At 33.0% G+C, this 19,115-nt stretch overlaps 3 protein-coding genes across 3 annotated transcripts; 1 reads left to right on the top strand and 2 right to left on the bottom strand.

The window, feature by feature from the left end:
• Positions 1-265: 265 nt before the first annotated feature.
• Positions 266-7,314, bottom strand: LOC124544418 (Bardet-Biedl syndrome 7 protein homolog). The gene is made up of 15 exons (XM_047122950.1): positions 7,183-7,314; positions 6,978-7,101; positions 6,495-6,609; positions 6,293-6,422; positions 6,021-6,214; positions 4,181-4,361; positions 3,919-4,091; positions 3,722-3,839; positions 3,365-3,505; positions 3,001-3,233; positions 2,057-2,215; positions 1,280-1,389; positions 1,103-1,205; positions 839-963; positions 266-509 (listed from the first exon to the last, which is right to left on the bottom strand). The coding sequence occupies exons 1-15, from the start codon at positions 7,282-7,284 to the stop codon at positions 340-342; spliced, it is 2,178 nt and encodes a 725-aa protein (XP_046978906.1). The 5' UTR covers positions 7,285-7,314; the 3' UTR covers positions 266-339.
• Positions 7,315-8,252: 938 nt separating this feature from the next.
• LOC124544149 (translation initiation factor eIF-2B subunit epsilon) lies at positions 8,253-16,013 on the top strand. The gene is made up of 10 exons (XM_047122607.1): positions 8,253-8,462; positions 8,538-8,662; positions 8,766-8,957; positions 13,288-13,471; positions 13,660-13,904; positions 14,001-14,120; positions 14,190-14,494; positions 14,576-14,758; positions 14,897-15,177; positions 15,261-16,013. The coding sequence occupies exons 1-10, from the start codon at positions 8,370-8,372 to the stop codon at positions 15,468-15,470; spliced, it is 1,938 nt and encodes a 645-aa protein (XP_046978563.1). The 5' UTR covers positions 8,253-8,369; the 3' UTR covers positions 15,471-16,013.
• On the bottom strand, positions 15,724-17,130 carry LOC124544150 (anaphase-promoting complex subunit 10). Its single transcript, XM_047122608.1, has 3 exons — positions 16,920-17,130; positions 16,033-16,269; positions 15,724-15,954 (listed from the first exon to the last, which is right to left on the bottom strand). Exons 1-3 carry the CDS (start codon positions 17,014-17,016, stop codon positions 15,743-15,745), a joined length of 546 nt encoding a protein of 181 aa, XP_046978564.1. The 5' UTR covers positions 17,017-17,130; the 3' UTR covers positions 15,724-15,742.
• Positions 17,131-19,115: the final 1,985 nt, after the last annotated feature.

Below are 19,115 nucleotides of genomic sequence, written 5' to 3'. Positions count from 1 at the left end.
AGGATTGATATTTTCTTAATCATTGATATCCTATAAGTTAATAAGTTGAAAGTAAAAATTTATGAAGTTTTTTTTTATTATATCCATTCCAATTTTTTCGATTTATTCCCTTCTCCCAATTGTTGGTATTATTCATATATTGTAGAACCACATTAAATCAATATTTGAATTCAGAGACTGCAATACTCATCTATCACATATGTTGTATGTGATGTAAGCAATAGGAATAACTCCAGTAAGGATACTGAAATCAAAATCTCTTGAAGAATACAATAAAGAATTTATTAGACCAATACTTTCTTCTCTTAATATCTAACATGATTTATTGTTACCAATGTTTTAGTAGTAGCTATTTTTTGATGAGTTTTCTTTAAAATCCATAATTTTCTCTACTTCATCAAGTTCGCAATTTTTTAAAACATTTTGTAGTCTTTTTATGTCATCATTGTTGATAAAAATTTCATTGGAATGTAATTTCCACCAATCTATATACCATTTTGTTACTGTCTCTAGAAATAAAAAATGAATATTTAAATACAATAATATTATAGAAATGCATCATTCTTATTTACTTTAATTTTGGCACCCAAAACAGACTTGTCGCAGTTACCAGTTAAGATATAATATATAGAAAATTCAAGAGCTATGTGATTATCCTGAGCATGTGTACATATACAATTTACAAAGCACAATAAAAAAAATAATCATCATAAATGCCTATAAAAACAGAACTATAACTATAAAAGTAAAATCTGTGATTAAAATATCTATATTTGGACTTTTAAGAATCAAAATTAATGTGAAGTCTCAATTATAATGTAATATAAAATTCTCTTACCCATTAATTGATCAAAATTTGTCTCAATAGCATTATCATCCGATGAATTATATATGAGGAGATAGTCTTCACATAATATTGGCATAGTTTCATCATTTATGGTCATTTCATCCAAATCTAGAGAACTAAACATGAACATAAAAATAACAAAATATGATCAAGGTATACTTTATCACTTTCACATGACTTCATTACTAATGGACTTAATATAATGACTTGTATAGAATATTGCTTATAAAAACATACATAGCCTTTTGTAATTACCTTATTGCCTTTTTGATATCCATTTCTTTTTTTCTTTGGTATTCAGATTTAAATTTATCTTTTAGCAATTGAAATGATTTTAGGCAAAAATCTTCTGGAACATCTGTAAAGCAAATTGATTTTTTATTGAATTATTTTTTAACAAATATATTAATCAAATATCAAAGAAATACAAACCAAAAGAAATTTCTTCTCTTATATTTCTTTTTATGCAACAGTTTGAGATAAAATTTTTCAGTACCATTATTGTGGATATATTGTCGGACTTAAAAACAGCCGAACCACGCCTGTATGTCATAATTCAAATTTATTTTAATTATAGAAATTATAATTATTAAACTATACATGATATTTTACAAAAATCGAGACTAAGGCTAATATTTGTCGTTTAAAAAAAAGATTAGAAAAGGAAGTTGTTGTGAGACACCCATTTGCAACGAAGTTATTTGCGATGTTTTGTGTATCAAATAGCAGAAAATAAACAACAACGTTTGAGAATAATTTAAAGAGAAGAGACGAAATTGTTATTAAAATGTTGTGTGAATGATAACAATAAAAAAAAATAATAAATTATAAAACCGTATACAACAGAATGAGAATGAAAAATCGCCTGGAGGGGCAAAGCGAATTTTCCTGTCGTGACGATTTCTATCATTTCACTCTCCTGAAGTCGCGTAAAAGAACATCGTTTCAAAAAAAATCAGACGAATTTTGAAGTCGGTTAAAAAAGTCAGAAATATTGTGAACACGAACAGTTACAAGTATCGGAGTATTTTTCTTGGACAGAAGTATCCTTTATAATTGCGGTAATAAGGGATGGTAATTACATTAAACAAATTACTAAATCACTGTCTATAAAGTGAAATTATTTGAATCAAATAAGGATTTTATTTCATTTCATATAAATCAAATACAAAATACACTAATATTTATTTAAAGAAAATATACACTTACTGGTATTTGCATACGAGTGAGGTACCAAGGAAAGAATGTGATCGCGCAAAAGAAACTTTGTTAGCAGGCCTAGGTAGTTCTCCTGGAAGAACATCCGTTAGCCATGATGTTATTTCAGCTACCGAGAAACCTCCTGATACTTGAAGCTCACACCAAGGCCTCAGAAAAGATTAATTTCGTTATAATGTTTTTCCTTTTAATATAAATCGTAGTAGACACAATAAATAAAACCTTAATAACAGCCTGTCAATGTATCACAATCCTGACTATGTGATGTGAGTCTGCTCGGATTAAGATCACAACTCTTGAAGATATAATTCCATGTCGCTGCTCCAATGTAGGTAAGTTGATAGACAAGTGGCAGAATTTTATCTAACTCTCACAACGTTTTCTTTCACGGCCGAGATCAGCACAAGACAAAGTACCTACCTACTTATAAACACAAATTAAGTAAAGGACTCAGTGTGAATGTTTAGTGGTTCTAAATTATATCTTCAGTCGGTCAGAGTCGGATTTAAAGGTGTGGAGGCCCCGGGGCCACAAACAGGCTAATAATTATATTATTATGAATTAATTAGTTTTTTTTTATTTCAATCAGTAAGCTATGAATTGTTTCGTATTTGTATCGGTAACTTTTAAAATATTAAATAGTAACATTATTATAATTTGACTATATTTCAGTATTTGTTAACTTGCTGAAAACTGTGGCCCCCTCTCATGTGGAGGCCCCAGGGCAGTTGCCCCGGTTGCCCTCCCCTAAATACGGCCCTGCATTCGGTTCATGTTTGGTCATCATATAGACAATTTAAAAATATTACAATATATTTTATAACGTTATTGGCAAAAGTAAATCCTAAAATATGTGTGATTTAATTTATTAATTACGATTTAAGACTATCAGAAAAATAGTATGTCATTTAAATTTCAAAGTCATTATATGATACCTTGTATTTTCTTCAATATCTAAGGGTTCATATTTTGAATAATGTGGTAAGATGGGCAAATGAAACTTAATAACTCGAGCGACTCTCGGGGCGCCTGCTGGTAAAATATAGACTAGTACGCGAGTTCCTTCCATCTTTGTGTCCTCCAAATTTACAATCCGCATACGTAGCCAAACTCGCCGTGTTCCAGCTTGACATCTAATTGTTGTTAACAATTCTGTTCTGTTATATTCCTGGTGATACACAAATTGTTTTAATTTAATTATTGAAAGTTGTTGATTATTTAAGTTATTTAGTAGACTGCAAGAAAATGTATACACAATTCCTAGAAAAAATTAAGTAAGCTTTAACTTGAATATCATACTTGCGGAGCACATGTACTGAGGACGGCTGCGTTATCCGTCTGAATTTCTAGTTGGCTATCACAATATACAAAGAGCATATCGAGAGGAACTGCAGATGTGATTTTTGCTTCTTGCCAACCATTGTGAGTAGCTCCTGAAAGCTAGAAAGAGAATAGAAAACCATTAGAAAAATATGTAAAACGTTTTTTTCGTGTTGTTTCTTATAACTCTTTTTATAAAACCTCTTTAAACTCAATACTTTAAAAAATGATGTACCTACACGCAAAATATATAGGTTTATCGAAATCGAGAATTTCGGCTTCGATAGCTATTACACCACCGAGGCCGTAAAGCCAAATTATGATTTTTTTACTGACCTCATGTTGTATATCTAGTAAGGGTGGTGCTGACACTCCGGAAAATGAAGAACGTGTAATCTTTTTATATTTTTCACGCTCATTTGCCGTTTGTTTTTCTAAACGTGAAACTTCCGACCTAAAAATATACTTTTAACTTATAAAACTAGAGAAAATAATATTTTAAAATCTTATTATAAATATAGTTTCATACGCACTCAAGTTTCGAACGACGAGTAGCAAGAGCGTCACCAGAAGTTTTGTTTGAGGAGACAATGAGTCTACTAGATCTTAAGCCGAATATTCTTCCCGAAAAAGTTGTAACAAGCAATTCTGGTTCCTCCGTTCCAATACACCCGCCACAAACTGAGGTTACAGGCTCACCGGAAAACTTATTTTAAAATAATTAATTTGAGCTAAACGAATCGTAGAAGTTACATAATTAATAATACATATTTAATGACAATGATAATTTCTTACATATGTAAAATTCAATCTCGGTTTTTCACTCAAGTCTTCCATGCTGATAAGGTACAACTGGATGGAGCCATCATGCCGACCTACCGCAAGATGTGTGCCAGAATTATTGGTATACCATCCAACACACATGATAGAGCCTAATCCACATCCTTCCACTAAACATTTAGCAGATAACTCGGATCTAGGTAAAAGGATAACTTATAAAAGTAAACCACTTTTTATTAAGTGTCTATACATTTTATAATTTAAAAAAAAATGTCGAATTAATACCTAACCGAAATCTTGGTTTTAGTTTTGGTCGATAAAGGCTATTTGTTGCAGATAGCCCAAAAAAGTGGATTCTACGTTCATTAATAATATAATTATTCTTATTCAGCGGCTAAAGTTATATAATATGTAGATAGTAAAATAACAGCCTGTAAATTTCCTACTGCTGGGCTAATGGCCTCCTCTCCCATTAAGGAGAGGGCTTGGAACATATTCCAACACAATGTTCCAATGCGGGTTGGTGGAATGCATATGTGGCAGAATTTCAATGAAATTAGACACATGCAGGTTACCTCACGACGTTTTCTTCACCGCCGAGCACGAGATGAATTTTAAACACAATTTAAGCACATATACATGGTGGTGCTTACCTGGGTTTGAACCCGAAATCTTCGGTTAAGATGCTCGTGTTCTAACCACTGGGCCATCTCGGCTCTTAATATGTATATAGCAGCAATTTTTTTATATGACATGTTGTAAGCTGCTACAGAAAACCAGCAATGTAGGCTACAAGAGAGATTATTCTTTAACCAGATATTTATTAAACACTGAATTTGGTTTTACACATACATAAGAGCAGCATAAAATTATATAATTAATCGAGATCTTAAATAATGTTTTTGCCAAAAATTGTTTTTTGAAAGTCGCAGTTATTTTTACTTTCAAAGTTCCAATAACAGTATATTGGAACTTTGAAAGTAAAATTAGAGTAGACATAATTAATTTAGTGGAATAGTGTTGTATAGGGAACATGCAAATATAATATTTATGAAAATGTTGCTATTAAAATGTTAAAAAAATGTAAAAGAAGGGCCACTGCAAGGTTTATATTTGATATAATGTTGTTTTTTAACAATAATTACGAATTAAAGAGTCGTGAAATGGAATAGGTTTCAAAACACTAATTAGCGTTCATTTATTTGAAAACTTTGTTGAAGTAGATGAACACATTGGCACAAAACATACGTCAACAAAGGTTTTTTTTTTCGAAGTAATAATAGTACGTTTTAAATTTTTACAAAAAAGTATCTCAATGGTCGAGAAAAAATGCACAAGTATGAAAGCCAGCGAGGAAAGAACGATCAGTGAGCCAGTGACAGCCAACAGTAAAAATTTAAATTGACATTTTGAAACCGCATTTTTTGAAGTAAATTAAGTGTTTTAGATTTTTAATATACTTGTGGTCTATTCTATATGGAGCTCTTTAAAATAAACACAAAAATAAAAATATCACATTTTCTCTATTATAAATACAAACATTAGTCAATGTTTTTCATTATTTCACAATATAAAAATAATAATAGGTATGTATTAGAAAAAAAACCATTATTTGATTCTAATCTAATGGTTAAATATTTTGATTGATCATGGTCATCAAAGTCTACATCAAAGTCATTTAATAATTGGTAATAGGGCGATAGTTTGACGCTCGAGGTATATAAAAATGTGGTATTTCTCTAGAGTAATTAAAATAGTGGTAGCTACTATAGCTTAGATTATGGTATTAAATATTATGAATGAAACAATTCGAAAGGTTGGTCGAGTTCTACATCCTAGGCATAAAAGTACTTACTCATCATAAGAAATGAGCCCGATGGAACCGTCTACAGCACCATAAAATGCGTATACTTCAGATGTCGATATGGACTGCGGTACAGTAAACCGCGTCGGGCCAGCCGAAATATGAGTCCGCTTTTGCATATTCCCATTCTCAATAATTAGTACTTCTTTGTTTGCAATTAACACTAATATTCTTATACGATTTCTCTTTGTATTTATGAAAGAAAAGAGACTTGATCATTAAATTCAAAACAAAAGCGAATACGCATAAAAACAAACACTTACATTCCGTGTGGCGAAAGCGATAGCGTCAAGCACTCTATCTTCACAAACGTAGCAATATATTTCCTGTAGTTCCCTATAAAGTGTAACCGTTCTGCCAGAACATAAAACGAGGTCGTTGCCCAAGACGCACCTAAATATAAATATCCTTTTTAACAATGAATAAACAGCTATGTTAATAGTAAAATGACTAAAAATGTGTTACATGGATGTTATCGTTTCAGACACAGAAGTTTCAATACTGAAGAATACTTTGCCTTTTTTAGTATAACCTTTTACTTCGTTCCCCGAAGCAGCAAAAATTTTATCTGTATTGGTTCCTAAAAAAATACATTCTCCATCAATATATAATTCATTAAAATTAAATATTAAAATACCGAACTGAATATTGTCATTGACCAAATATATAATACATACATAAATATAGTTGAGCTGAGATGGCCCAGTGATTAGAACGCGTGCATCTTATCCGATGATTTTGGGTTCAAACACAGACAAGCACAACTACATATATGTATATATGTGCTTAATTTGTATTTATAATTCATTTCGTGCTCGGCGGTGAAGGAAAACATCGAGAGGAAATACTACTATGCTTAAATGTACCCATAGAAATATCTATCTGACCTACCTCTCGTCCAGGTGATGATTTTGTATGACTAATATAAAATTAAATATAATATCCTACCTACAGACGAAGCAAGTTGTACAGAAGTGATTGGTTTTCCTGGTATGGTTTTAAAGTGGACAACTGGTTCTTCATCCTTAATACTTAAACACTGCAATACTCCATTTTTATCTCCTACTGTAAACTGTATACATAAAATGTAAACTGGGTGAAAATATACTTAGTAAAAATTATTTATTCGTTTTAATTTTATTTTTAGTTTCACCTTTTGTTGCACTTTATGGTCAGTATTTGGCAAAATTTTTAATGCATCTGGATATGTTACTCCACAAAGAGTATAATCAATACGAGCTAAATCATAATCCATGTTTAGGCTTTAATTCGTTATTAAACTGCTAAGATAATTTAGCTTTGCTTCAACTACCTACTATAGATAATATAGAGAACACCAATGTTTAAATATTTTCGTTTCTAAGCAACAATAACAGGACAACATTTTCATGTTAAGGCTCGAAGGTCAAATAATAAATCGATCGAATGGTTAAGTTAAAAAAATATGTACAAAACGTAAATAATACGACAAACGTTTAGGTCGATAAAAAACGTTCAACATACTTTTTTAATATACATTGTTTATATATAGTGTTATTGGTAACTCGACATATATCTGGTAGGAGGTGATAGGGGTGACTATTTATCCGTTTTTGGAAAACTATTACATTTTTGGAAAGCTAAGAAAACGGTTATATTTTTAAAATAATCTGACCAGGTTTCATAAAGATTTTTTTAGTTTTTGAGGCATTTGTGAGGAAAAAAAAATCAAAAAAGTATTGAAAGAAATTCGTTTCCCATCTCGCATTTATAAATTTGGTCAGATAATTATTATTTCAATATTAAGAAATATCCAGTGTGTGATCGTTTTTATAAAACAAAAGAAAAAAATAGATTTTAATTGAAACTTTTTTTTAAATAAATTTTTGAAGTTGACAAATTTTGAAAAAAAAAACTAAAAAACGTGATAACTTAAAAATGGTCACTTTTGGATTATGCATAAGGGGGTTAAAATTATTGCAAATAGTCACCCCTATCACCTCCTAACGGATATACGTCGAGTTACCAATAACCCTGTATTTCATATATTGATAATACTAAAATATCGTTTTATTAATTTTATAGTTTAAGTTATATAAACTATACTGATTTTATAAGCCTAGTGAATAAAGAATATATTTTTTTTATTTGAAATATATACAAAAAAGGGACAAATATGACGAGCCAAGTGCACAGTCCTACTAAAAAAAAACACTAACAATTGACAATTTGTCACTTTCTTGTCAATTGTCATTTGTCAGTAAAACAACCTAGAAAACGACTGGAACACTTGCCAACTGTTTTTGTTATTAATATACTATATAGTTTTTAATTTTTTGAATTAATCTAATAACTGTAACAATGGAAAACGATAAAGATAATGTAATTCAAGCTGTAGTGATAATGGACCTTTTCAATAATAATTTTAGTCCAATATGTAACCAAAACCCAATGGTAGGTTTCATTTTAGTTTATTTGATTTAAGATTAATGTAATATTAATTTAATAAATCCTGTTTTTATCCTCTAGGGACTTCTTCCTGTTGCAGGAATTCCTATCATTGATTATGTTTTGGAATCCTTGGTATCAGGTGGTGTGGGAGAAGCAATTCTATTTTGCTGTCAGGACAGTTTAAAAATTAAAGATCACATAAAGTAAGATTTTGCTTATTACGACCTTAACTTTACATCTCTAATTATGTTGATTTTCAACTAACTTGTAATATTTTGTTAAGTTATTTAATTTGATACATTAAAGGAAATGCAAGGAAAACAAGGTGCCATGGAGCATTACATTAGATGTGCAGATAATATCATCAGACACTTGCCAGACTATGGGTGACGTGATGAGAGAAATAGATGCAGCTGGATTAGTTCGGGGATACTTTGTACTTGTAGGAGTAAATAGTATAACAAATATCAATTTCGCTGCCTTGTTGGAGCAACATAAGTAATATTTTTATTATTAGTAATTCATGTTTAATTTGGTTACTGATTTAACTAGTAATATAAAACAAGATTGAGGTAAATAAGAGTAACATAATATAAGATCAAGTTGCTAAATTTGTTTGCATTTATATATATAAGATTTGTAGTACAGCAATTTATTAATAAGGATTATAATTTTCTTCATTATGATTTTTATTATTTATTTATTTTTACTCATATTATATTACATTTTTAAATATAAAATATAAACATATGTATAAAATATATTTAAAAATATAAAATACAGAGGCCAACCAGTGACGGGAACAGGGTCTAAGCCACCGGTGGTCAGGGCTCCAAAGAGAGGAACTTCCTCACAATACGCGCCGTGCCGAGGAGTACTGCCTTCTGCATCAGGCCCTTGACCCAGCTGTCTAACGAGAGTCTCTTAAGATGTTGGTCGAGGCTCTTGGCCATTAGGCCATTCGCTGAAACAACTATCGGCACAATAACTGCTGTATCCACATCCCACATGTCGACAACCTCGTGAGCTAAGTCAAGATATTTTATTTGTTTATCCTTCTCAGCTTTCACGAGATTCTCATCATGAGGGATGGTGATGTCAACAATTATCGTGCGGCGCTCTGACCGATCTATCACCACTATATCAGGCTTGTTGGCGACAACAGTCCTGTCAGTGATTATAGATCGGTCCCAGTACAGTGTGATATGACCATTCTCGAGAACTGGGTCGGGCACATACTTGTAGTATGGTACCTCTGATACCACAAGACCGTATCGAAGTGCAAGTTGTTGATGGATAATCTTGGCCACTTGATTATGTCTGTGCAAATACTCTCCGTTAGCAAGACGAGAACAACCGGAAATAATATGTCTAAGGGATTCGCCCGGAGTGTGACACGCCCGACATATGTCCACCGTGCCATCCCTCACAATATACCTCCGGTAATTGTTCGTCATGATAACTTCATCCATAATCGCACAGACAAAACCTTCGGTTTCACCAAATAGGTTACCGAACCGTAGCCAAGATACGGACGCCATAAAGTCCACATCGGGTCCATGAAGGGCCCGATAGAAGCGTCCGTGTAACTCCTTGCTCTTCCATACCTCCTTGCGGTTCTCAGTACTTAATACTACAGGTTTGTGCCAGTTCTCTTTGCCTAAAGAGAGCGGAGTTAGTCCCTTGTCCATTGTAACTACATCTCGGTGCATATCCAAGTCAGTGTGGAGAAAATACTCCCTGAGTTTGTATACCTCACGGTTATGTAGGGTCTTGGCATTTAAAAAGCCACGGCCACCACATCTCCGTGGGATGTACAATCTCATCACCGAAGACCGAGGATGATGCATTCGATATGCAGTCAGCAGGACACGAACTTTCCTATCCAAGGCGTCTAGTTCTTTTTGAGTCCACTTGAGTATGCCAAAAGAGTACATCAAGACCGGCATGACCCAACCATTGAAGGCGCGAACCTTATTGCCACCTGATAAAAGACTTTTGAGTACCTTTTTCAGGCGACCAAAGAAACGCTCCTGCAATGATTGTTTCATGTCGGTCACATTGATGCCTAACGCTTCCGACATACCCAAGTATTTGTATGATTCGTTTGCGGACAGTGACTTAAAGTTTATGGAATCTGAAAGTTGTAATCCGTCAGATTCCATAATCTCTCCTCGCTTTACATGCATAACCGCGCATTTGTCAACTCCAAATTCCATTCTAATAGAATTACTAAAAGTTTCTGTTACCTTTAGTAACTCCATTAGTTGTGAATCTGAAGGTGCAAAGAGCTTTAAGTCATCCATGTAAAGTAGGTGGGATATTACTTTACCTCCTCTCCGCAAACGATAGCCTAGCCTTGAACTCTCCAATAGAGTACTTAGGGGGTTCAAGGCTAAACAAAACCACAATGGACTCAAACTATCGCCCTGGAATATTCCCCGCTCAATCCTTATCGGTTCGTCATTACCATGAATCGTTCGGCATCCTGGATAGCGAAGGACTGTCCGCCATTGCCCCATACATGATCTCAAGAAACTGCATAGAGTTGTATCTAATTTATACAACTCCAGCACCCTCAAGAGCCATGTATGCGGCACGGAATCATAGGCCTTCTTGTAATCTATCCAGCATGTCGACAGACTCTTTCGAGAACGACGAACCTGTTGGCTAATGGTCATATCAATGAGGAGTAGCTCCTTAGTGCCTCGTGATCCACCCCTACATCCATTCTGAGAGACAGACAAAATACTATTATTCTGTATGTGACTATTAATCTTATCTCTCAGAATGGCGGTAAGGAGCTTATAGACCGTCGGTAAACAAGTAATCGGTCTATAATTTTTAGGATCCGTTGCACTACCTGACTTATGGAGCAGGTGGGTGACTCCGGTGGTAAGGAACTGTGGTAGCGACCCAGACTCTAGAGCTGACTGGAACTGGGATGCCAAGCATTCATGCGAGCTGCGTAGCCATTTTAGCCAGAAGTTATGCAGCCCGTCCGGTCCCGGAGACTTCCAGTTGGCAACGGATCGAACTGCAGCAGCTACATCTTCAGAAGCAATGGAAATTTTTCCCATCACTTCCAAAGGCTCGCACGCTTGCCTGACCTCCAGCATCCAATCACCTTCAATGTGGTCGACGGGCACCGACCAGATGTTGCGCCAAAATGTATTCGTGGCATCATCATCTGGGCGGCACCCATCGCTCACATCCTGGTCGAGTCGCTCCCACGTTCTGTACACCCACCTTTGATCGCTCTGGAATTTGCGATTCAAGTGATAACGGTCCACTCGCCGCCTGTACCGACGGATGCGGCTTGCCCATGCATAAACTTTTTGTTTTAGGAAGTCAATACGCTCCACGACATGGAATGGATATTCTTGCGGACTGATACCAGTTCCCAAGAACGCCCGCCCCACGAAACGCATTACACGTGGACGCGTATTCCCTTCCTTAAAACAATATAGTTTTCCAATGAGCACTCTGGTCTCATTAATACGTTTCTCAATCCTGCTCTGCCAGGCCGGTGCAACAGCCTTTGGTCGTGTAGCACGTTCGGTGTCTTCAAATGTAACACCAGCTACACGACATGCTGCAACAGCCGCACAAAACAGAATTGAGTGCGTATCCTCGAGATTTTCACTGCTCTCAAAATAATCTGCGAGCAGTGAATCCAGAGTGCACACTAGGTCCCTATTCCGTTTAGTCATGGGTAAACGTGGCAAACGTGGCCTAAGCTCAGCGGGAGTGTTACGATACTCCCGAATCGCATCCCCCAGTGCGCTCCTCAAATGATCACTGTACTTACTTTTTGTAATAGCCATGACACCACCACCCTCATCATCATGTTCTGGACCCTGTGGTATTGCAGGAAGTGGTTCCTCAACCACGGGCGTTGACGGGCCAGAAGTGACATCGCTATTACATGTTTCCGAGCGAATCCGATCAAGTACGGTGTCACTCAGCCTGTTGTTACGCAGAATGACTCGCACCTGATCCGACAGTCGTTGAGCCGAGACGTTGACAGCTGGTTCAAGCGCCTGAAACAGAGAGAGCATCCTAACACGGTACGCAGTGAGGTTAGTTCCCCCCTTTGTAGCCCCATAGTATGCGCGCATGACATTTTCATTAATGGGTTGTGTCCATCGCATGCGCTGCACACCACCACCGGAAGCGGGGACCCTGTTCGAGACCGGTTGGCCTCTGGCTCCCAAGCCCGTCGGTGGCCGGCGTCTCCCCGCTCGACGTACAGGTGTTGGCGACGTCGGCGGGGAGAAGTACTCGTCGCTCGAGCTCGACGCAGCTGCAGACACCAGACTACTTCCTTGTGCGGGGTCCTGTGCCTGCGAGGCGGAGCTGAGCGGCGGGTCCGGGGATGGATTGTTGTGCGCTTGTTGTCTGGCTCTTGTCAACATGATCTTAGATTTTTACATTATTTATTGTGTTTTGACACTGTCATTTAGATTTTCTGCATATTGTAGTTATATATTTGTTCATACTGTTATATACGCATATTTTATTACTGTTTTATTTTATATACTGTCTGTATTTTACTTTTTTAGGTTTAAAAATTAGATTTAGATTATTTTAAATAAATTTCTTTGAATAATTCTTTGACAGCTCAATTTTTTGCATGTTGACGTATTCGTTGGTTGCCAGTTCTTTCAGTGCTAATAATATTTTTTTGAAATAATTTACAACTTTTTCATGTCTTATATTTTAGTTGGGATATTTTATGATTATTATTATTATCATCAAGAATCCAAAATTCAAATAGAGAAGAATTTGTAAATTGTGATCCTAAATAACTCAATAATACCTTCAGGCAAACATGCAAGAAAGATAAAGGAGCAGCAATGACCTTGGTATATAAAGAAGTTGCATGGGAACATCCATTGATAAGCAATGACAAATCATTACTATTGGCAGCTGACGGTAGAACTCATAAAATACTCATGCATCAAAAATATAAGCCAAAATCTAAAGAAACTGCAGTTTCTTTACCTTTGGTAAGTTATTTATATTGTAGTCATTAGAAAACAGAGTTATACAGTTTGTTGTTATTATTATGTTTTAAATATAGCTATAATGTTGTTTCTAAATTGAATAAATACAAATATTATTTTAGGAAATATTATGCTTATTAATATATTATATCTGAATTTAGATTTAAAATTTTCACATTTTTTTGTTACAGGAGTGTGTGTTGCAGCATTCTGAAGTCAAGTTGTACCATAATTTAGTAGATGCTGGAATAGCAATATGTTCACCTTCGGTGCCTCCCCTTTTCTCTGACAATTTTGACTTTCAAACTAGAAATGATTTCATTCATGGTATTTTAATAAATGAAGACATATTGGCTAGTTCCTTATATTACACAATGTTGAAGGAAAATCAGTATGCAGCTGCTATAACAAACTGGAAAACTTACCAAACTGTGTGGTCTGTGTTAAGAACATTTTAAATGAAGTATTATGGTAATGTGCTAATAATATTTTTTTGAAATAATTTACAACTTTTTCATGTCTTATATTTTAGTTGGGATATTTTACACAATTGGGTGTATCCACTATCAATTGAAACTGATTCCTTTTATAAGAATACCTTCATGTTTATGGGCAATCATATCTTTAGAAAAACAAATTCCACTTTGAGCAGGTATGTATGAAACAAAAAGATCATTTTCAAGTGATTAACCATTATTCATTTTTATTTATTTTTTTGCAGATCATGTACCTTAGTAGAAGATGTATTAATAGGAGCTCAATCACATATCAGTGATATGTCAACTGTTTCAAAATCTATGATTGGAAGTAATTGTACAATAGGAAATCATGTTGTGATTCATGGCAGCCATATTATGAACAATGTTGTGATTAAAGATAACTGCCAGATTTTGAATTGCTTTGTAGATGATAATTGTATAATTGAGGCAAACTCTAATTTAGAGGGTGTCATAGCTTCCAATAATGTATGCGTAAAAGAAGGAAGCAAGCTCCGAGGCATAATTTTAGAAGAAACAGACAATAATGGTATTTAGATATAATTATTTACTATCTGAAAAAATATACCTTACTGACAATATTTCAGAAAATAATTTAATTCTGTTTTAGATAAAACTTTGAAAAAAACATCATCCGAGTCTGGAACTGAATGGGAGAATGAGTCATCTGGCAAAGAAGATGATGAATATGTTGGTTTTGAAAAAGAATGGAGTGACAGTGAGTCATGCTACTCTTCTGACAGCAGTGCTGAATCCTCATTACCTGATTCACCAATTCCAGAAGATACAAACAGTAAGTTTTTTCTTAATCATTCACATATTATAGAATATGCTGCAATTAAATAAATAAATATACCAATTTAGTATTTCAAATTAAAATATACAATTCTTTATCATTATATTATTGTATTATTATTCTTATTTTTTTTAGTATTCCTTCAAGAAGTTATAGACAGTTTAGCAAGAGGATATGAAGACAACCTAAAATGTGATTATCTAATACTTGAAATTAATTCATCAAGATATGCTTACAACATTCAACTGCATGAAGTAAACTTCTTTGTTGTAAGAGCCTTATTGAGTATGCCAATCTTAGAGGACAGCAAGAATGTACTTACTACTGTCAAAGACATTTTAAAGTTCTTCCGTCCTGTTATAGCTAATTACATTAAAACAAAATCATCAATAATGGATTGTTTGAAAGCTGTGGAAGTAAGTAATAATGTTTGGTGTGGATATTTCCATGTATTACAAAGTTTTACAACATGAACTAATTGATTTACATAATTCTGTAGGATAGCTGCATAAAAAATAGCTGGCTAGAAGGCAGAGCAGGCCAAATCATCCATTTACTATATGAAGCAGATGTAGTTGATGAGGATTCCCTGTTAGTGTGGTATGAAGATTTAAAAGAAAATGAAAGTCCAATTAGAAATCAAACTTCTATTGTTAAATTTTTTGAATGGCTTCAAGAAGCAAGTGAAGAAAGTGAAGAATCAGACTAACAAAATACTCAATGAAGTAAAAAATCCGTGTGTGTTAGAATTTTGCAACATTAACCTAAATTAAATGTTATTATAGTAAGACAGAATATTGTACAGATTTATACCTGGCAATCAATTGCCTGACAGTTCATTAATGTTCAAAATAAATTTATATAAAGATAAAAATGATAACTCACAGAGGGCATGTAATTATTTTATTACTCAATAAATAATATTAGTTTCTTAATTTTATGTATGATGCAGAAATATAAAGTAAAGTAAAAAATAATATATTATCGAATAGTTGCATATTGCTGAAACTCTACAGTTGAAAAATTTCTAAATTTGTTAATATCAAATGAAGTAGGTTCACAAGGAGAATGAATTTTTATTTGTCTCATATGTGTGTCTCTTCCATTTTGGTGATTGCTTAACACTGCTATTTGAATCATATATGTTCTAATGGGCCGATCATGAATATCTTTGATTGGTATCATTTCCCATCCTGAAATTGTTAATATATAATTTGTATTTTATTAAATACAGTTTTCATATTAAAAACAATATGAGTTTTTTTACTTACCACTTGGTTCAATTAATTCAATTACTTCAATTTCTTGTAGATCATTGAAATGCGTTCCAGCTCTAATAGATATTCTACTAGGTGTGTAACTTTCATCAAGTTTATAGTCAGTATAGATGTAAATATGAGAAACCATAGTTTTCCTTTGAAACTGAATATTGACTAAGTGAGGTAACTGACCATCTGATTGCCAATAAGTATCCATACAATCATCCCGCAATTGATCAATCCCAAAACCTAAAATAGGTTTAAATGAACAATTATACTTCTAAATTAATAATATTACATGAATCATGAAAATATATATTATTTAATGTAAAACTTTAAGGAATAATTTAGTTTGGTTTGAATAACTTTGGTTTAAAGGATAAATAATCTCAGCAACATGAAAAATATTGCAAATAGAGGAAATTTTTTATCAAATATAATTCCCACATAGATATAACATAAAGACTTTTAACTATGTAATTAATTATATAAATAGTCAATTAAGTCATTAAAGAGATGGGAGTAAAATTATTGTTGTTTCTAAAACTTATTTGAATAGTGTTATTGTTTGTGTTTTATTTGTTCTTTTTATATAAACAGTAGGACTATTAATATACCAATCAGTTACATTTTATGAAATTAAAGCAAGAGAGAAATATAATCTATTAATAAATAGATAGCAAAGAAACAAAATCAAAACAAACTGTAATATTGAGGTTTTTTATGATATGATATTGATATATGTAGCTACAAATTGGGTTAAATCAAGTGAAAAGATTTACAGAAAGATGAAAACTTTAGGGTCCACTCGCCACAACTTACAGTAACATCAATATTAGTAAATAATAGTTATTTATAAAACAATTGTATTTAATTATCACAAGTAAATATATTATGACCTGGTTTACACGACGATAAGCTCCATATTGCATGGTTCCCTACTTCTCGCACAGTTCCTGATCGTTCACTTACGAGAGGATCTTTTTCTGATGTCATTGTACAATATCTAAGCAATTAGTAGAATATTAATGCAAAAACTTGATTGTTATTAAAAATTAAAAATACCTAAACAACTGTTAAGCTTTCAAATATCAATGTAAAATGTCAATACTGTCAATGTCAAAACAAAATCTACAGATATCGACAATTTAAACGATCGACCTCAATATCAATTTTATTACAAATTCTCAATTATTATATTTTACCAAGTAAAATATTTTATTCTAACATATTTTTGTATGCTGTCTGAACTAAACGGTAAAAGCCTGGCTATCCAACGAAATGAACATTGTATAAAAATACATGAAGTGAAATTTTGAATTGCTCCGTGCTGTAGTGACTAAACTATTACTATGATCACGTTACCTGTAATTATACTAACCAAATCACATTTTAAAGTAAAACATAATAACACGAGATAAATGGGGGGTTTGTATAAAATTTTTAACAAATATTAATATGTTACAACATTTTTTGTACAGCTAAAGACAGTAGATATATATGTGTTTTCTACGACCTTATATTATAACAAAACCTATATGGCTATTTGACAATGCGAAAAATAAATTGTGAATTATTGTAATCAGTGTATAACATTACGAGTTTAAAAATGGTTATTTATCAACTAAAGTAGAAAATAATACTTAATTTATTCAAAAATCCATAAATAAAAATTCATTTTTTCAAACGTTTGTCACGTGATACAAAATACAAAACGCTTCTGATTGGCCGGGCTTATGATGAAGTCACTTTCTTGTAAACCTTGCTTTTCTACTATATGTACTACATATTAATATACAAGAAAGTAACGTCACCGAACCCATTGCAGCTCCATATTGTCCAAATAACGCTATTTAAATATGGAATTTTTAATATGATATTTTTCGGCAAATATGTACTTGAAATAAAAAACACAACTATTACTGGGTTCCTTAACTTCTATTAAATAATATAAAATGGATTTTAAAAATCAGTCATAAATAGCCTATTATACAATCACTTCGGTATATGTTGAGTCTAAACCTCTCTCATTAATTTAAACGTGATTTTAAACTTCTTAATTTATAATCGGCGTTTTTATTTTTCTAGATTAAAGGATTTATTTCCCATTATTTTCAATTACTAATTAATTACTAGTAGTTTTTAGCTCGCGGTTTCGCTCGCATTTGAGGATGTAGGTTGTCATGTGTTAGGCAAAACAAAGTGTCTATGTCCTTTCTTGATATTCATGTAGGCTTCATGCCAAATGTCATGAAATTCGGTTCAGCAGTTTGGTGGTGACGGTGACAGAGCGACAGACAGACGGACAAAGTTTCTTTCGCATTTATAATAATAATATTATAGACTATAGATTTCAAAGAGGAGATATGCCATTGCTACTCCTTGACCTATGGTTTATATAATAAATTCGATCGCCCAGTGAAATACTGGGCAAAGGACTTCTAGTAATATACTTTTATTTGTTATTTGGGCGAAAAGTTATGTCTCAACTGAACGCTGCTTACTACATTGGATACTGGAGGTTGTAGAAATAAAAAAAAAAACGGAAATAAATACTTTTTTTATTAATGTTAAACTGGTACCCTATTTATTTCGTAAATCTATTTAACTGTTAAAAAGTTTACTTACTTTTTTGAAGTGATATGCCGTTTATATGGCTAGAGAGACCTATTTGCGCGATTCTTATTTTGTGTTAAATATTGTAATGTACCTATAAAGTTATTTACATATTTGGATTAATTCCTCTTCGTTTTTACTTTTAACCGCTTACGTACATTTTCGTGCACTTGCATAGGCCTATGTCCAGCAGTGGACAAAAACGGGCTGATGATGATGACGTACATTTTAGCTAATCCGACAATGCGTTGGGATACTTTTGCTTATACCTACTTTTTAGTTTTAGTAGATAGTTTAGCTAGCACTAGTAAGAGTTTAAAGCAATTTTAATTTTGTTAGTAGCATAATATTAATAAAACGTCGTGATTTCGTTCTCTTTGCACATTACTATGTAGGTTTTATTAAAAAAAGATAATTTAAAACAATATTTGTGTCATTTGTCAGTGTAATGTTTTACAAAAATAAGCGGTCTTGTATTT

Source organism: Vanessa cardui, chromosome 4, assembly GCF_905220365.1.
Source record: "Vanessa cardui chromosome 4, ilVanCard2.1, whole genome shotgun sequence".
NCBI classification, from domain to species: Eukaryota; Metazoa; Arthropoda; class Insecta; order Lepidoptera; family Nymphalidae; genus Vanessa; species Vanessa cardui.
This window is presented reverse-complemented; position numbering and strand designations above follow the sequence as displayed.

Excerpts from the sequence above, each read along its gene's own strand:
- LOC124544150 (XM_047122608.1), bottom strand. The coding sequence starts at position 17,016 with ATGACATCAGAAAAAGATCCTCTCGTAAGTGAACGATCAGGAACTGTG. Across the intron at positions 16,270-16,919 it reads CTTATCGTCGTGTAAACCAG|GTTTTGGGATTGATCAATTG; the intron begins GTCATAATATAT and ends AACCTATTTTAG. Across the intron at positions 15,955-16,032 it reads TGAATTAATTGAACCAAGTG|GATGGGAAATGATACCAATC; the intron begins GTAAGTAAAAAA and ends TAACAATTTCAG.
- LOC124544418 (XM_047122950.1), bottom strand. The coding sequence starts at position 7,284 with ATGGATTATGATTTAGCTCGTATTGATTATACTCTTTGTGGAGTAACA. Across the intron at positions 4,092-4,180 it reads CGAGATTGAATTTTACATAT|TTTTCCGGTGAGCCTGTAAC; the intron begins GTAAGAAATTAT and ends TTTTAAAATAAG. Across the intron at positions 1,206-1,279 it reads AAGAGAAGAAATTTCTTTTG|ATGTTCCAGAAGATTTTTGC; the intron begins GTTTGTATTTCT and ends TTTGCTTTACAG.
- LOC124544149 (XM_047122607.1), top strand. The coding sequence starts at position 8,370 with ATGGAAAACGATAAAGATAATGTAATTCAAGCTGTAGTGATAATGGAC. Across the intron at positions 8,958-13,287 it reads GCCTTGTTGGAGCAACATAA|GCAAACATGCAAGAAAGATA; the intron begins GTAATATTTTTA and ends TAATACCTTCAG. Across the intron at positions 14,495-14,575 it reads AGAAGAAACAGACAATAATG|ATAAAACTTTGAAAAAAACA; the intron begins GTATTTAGATAT and ends ATTCTGTTTTAG.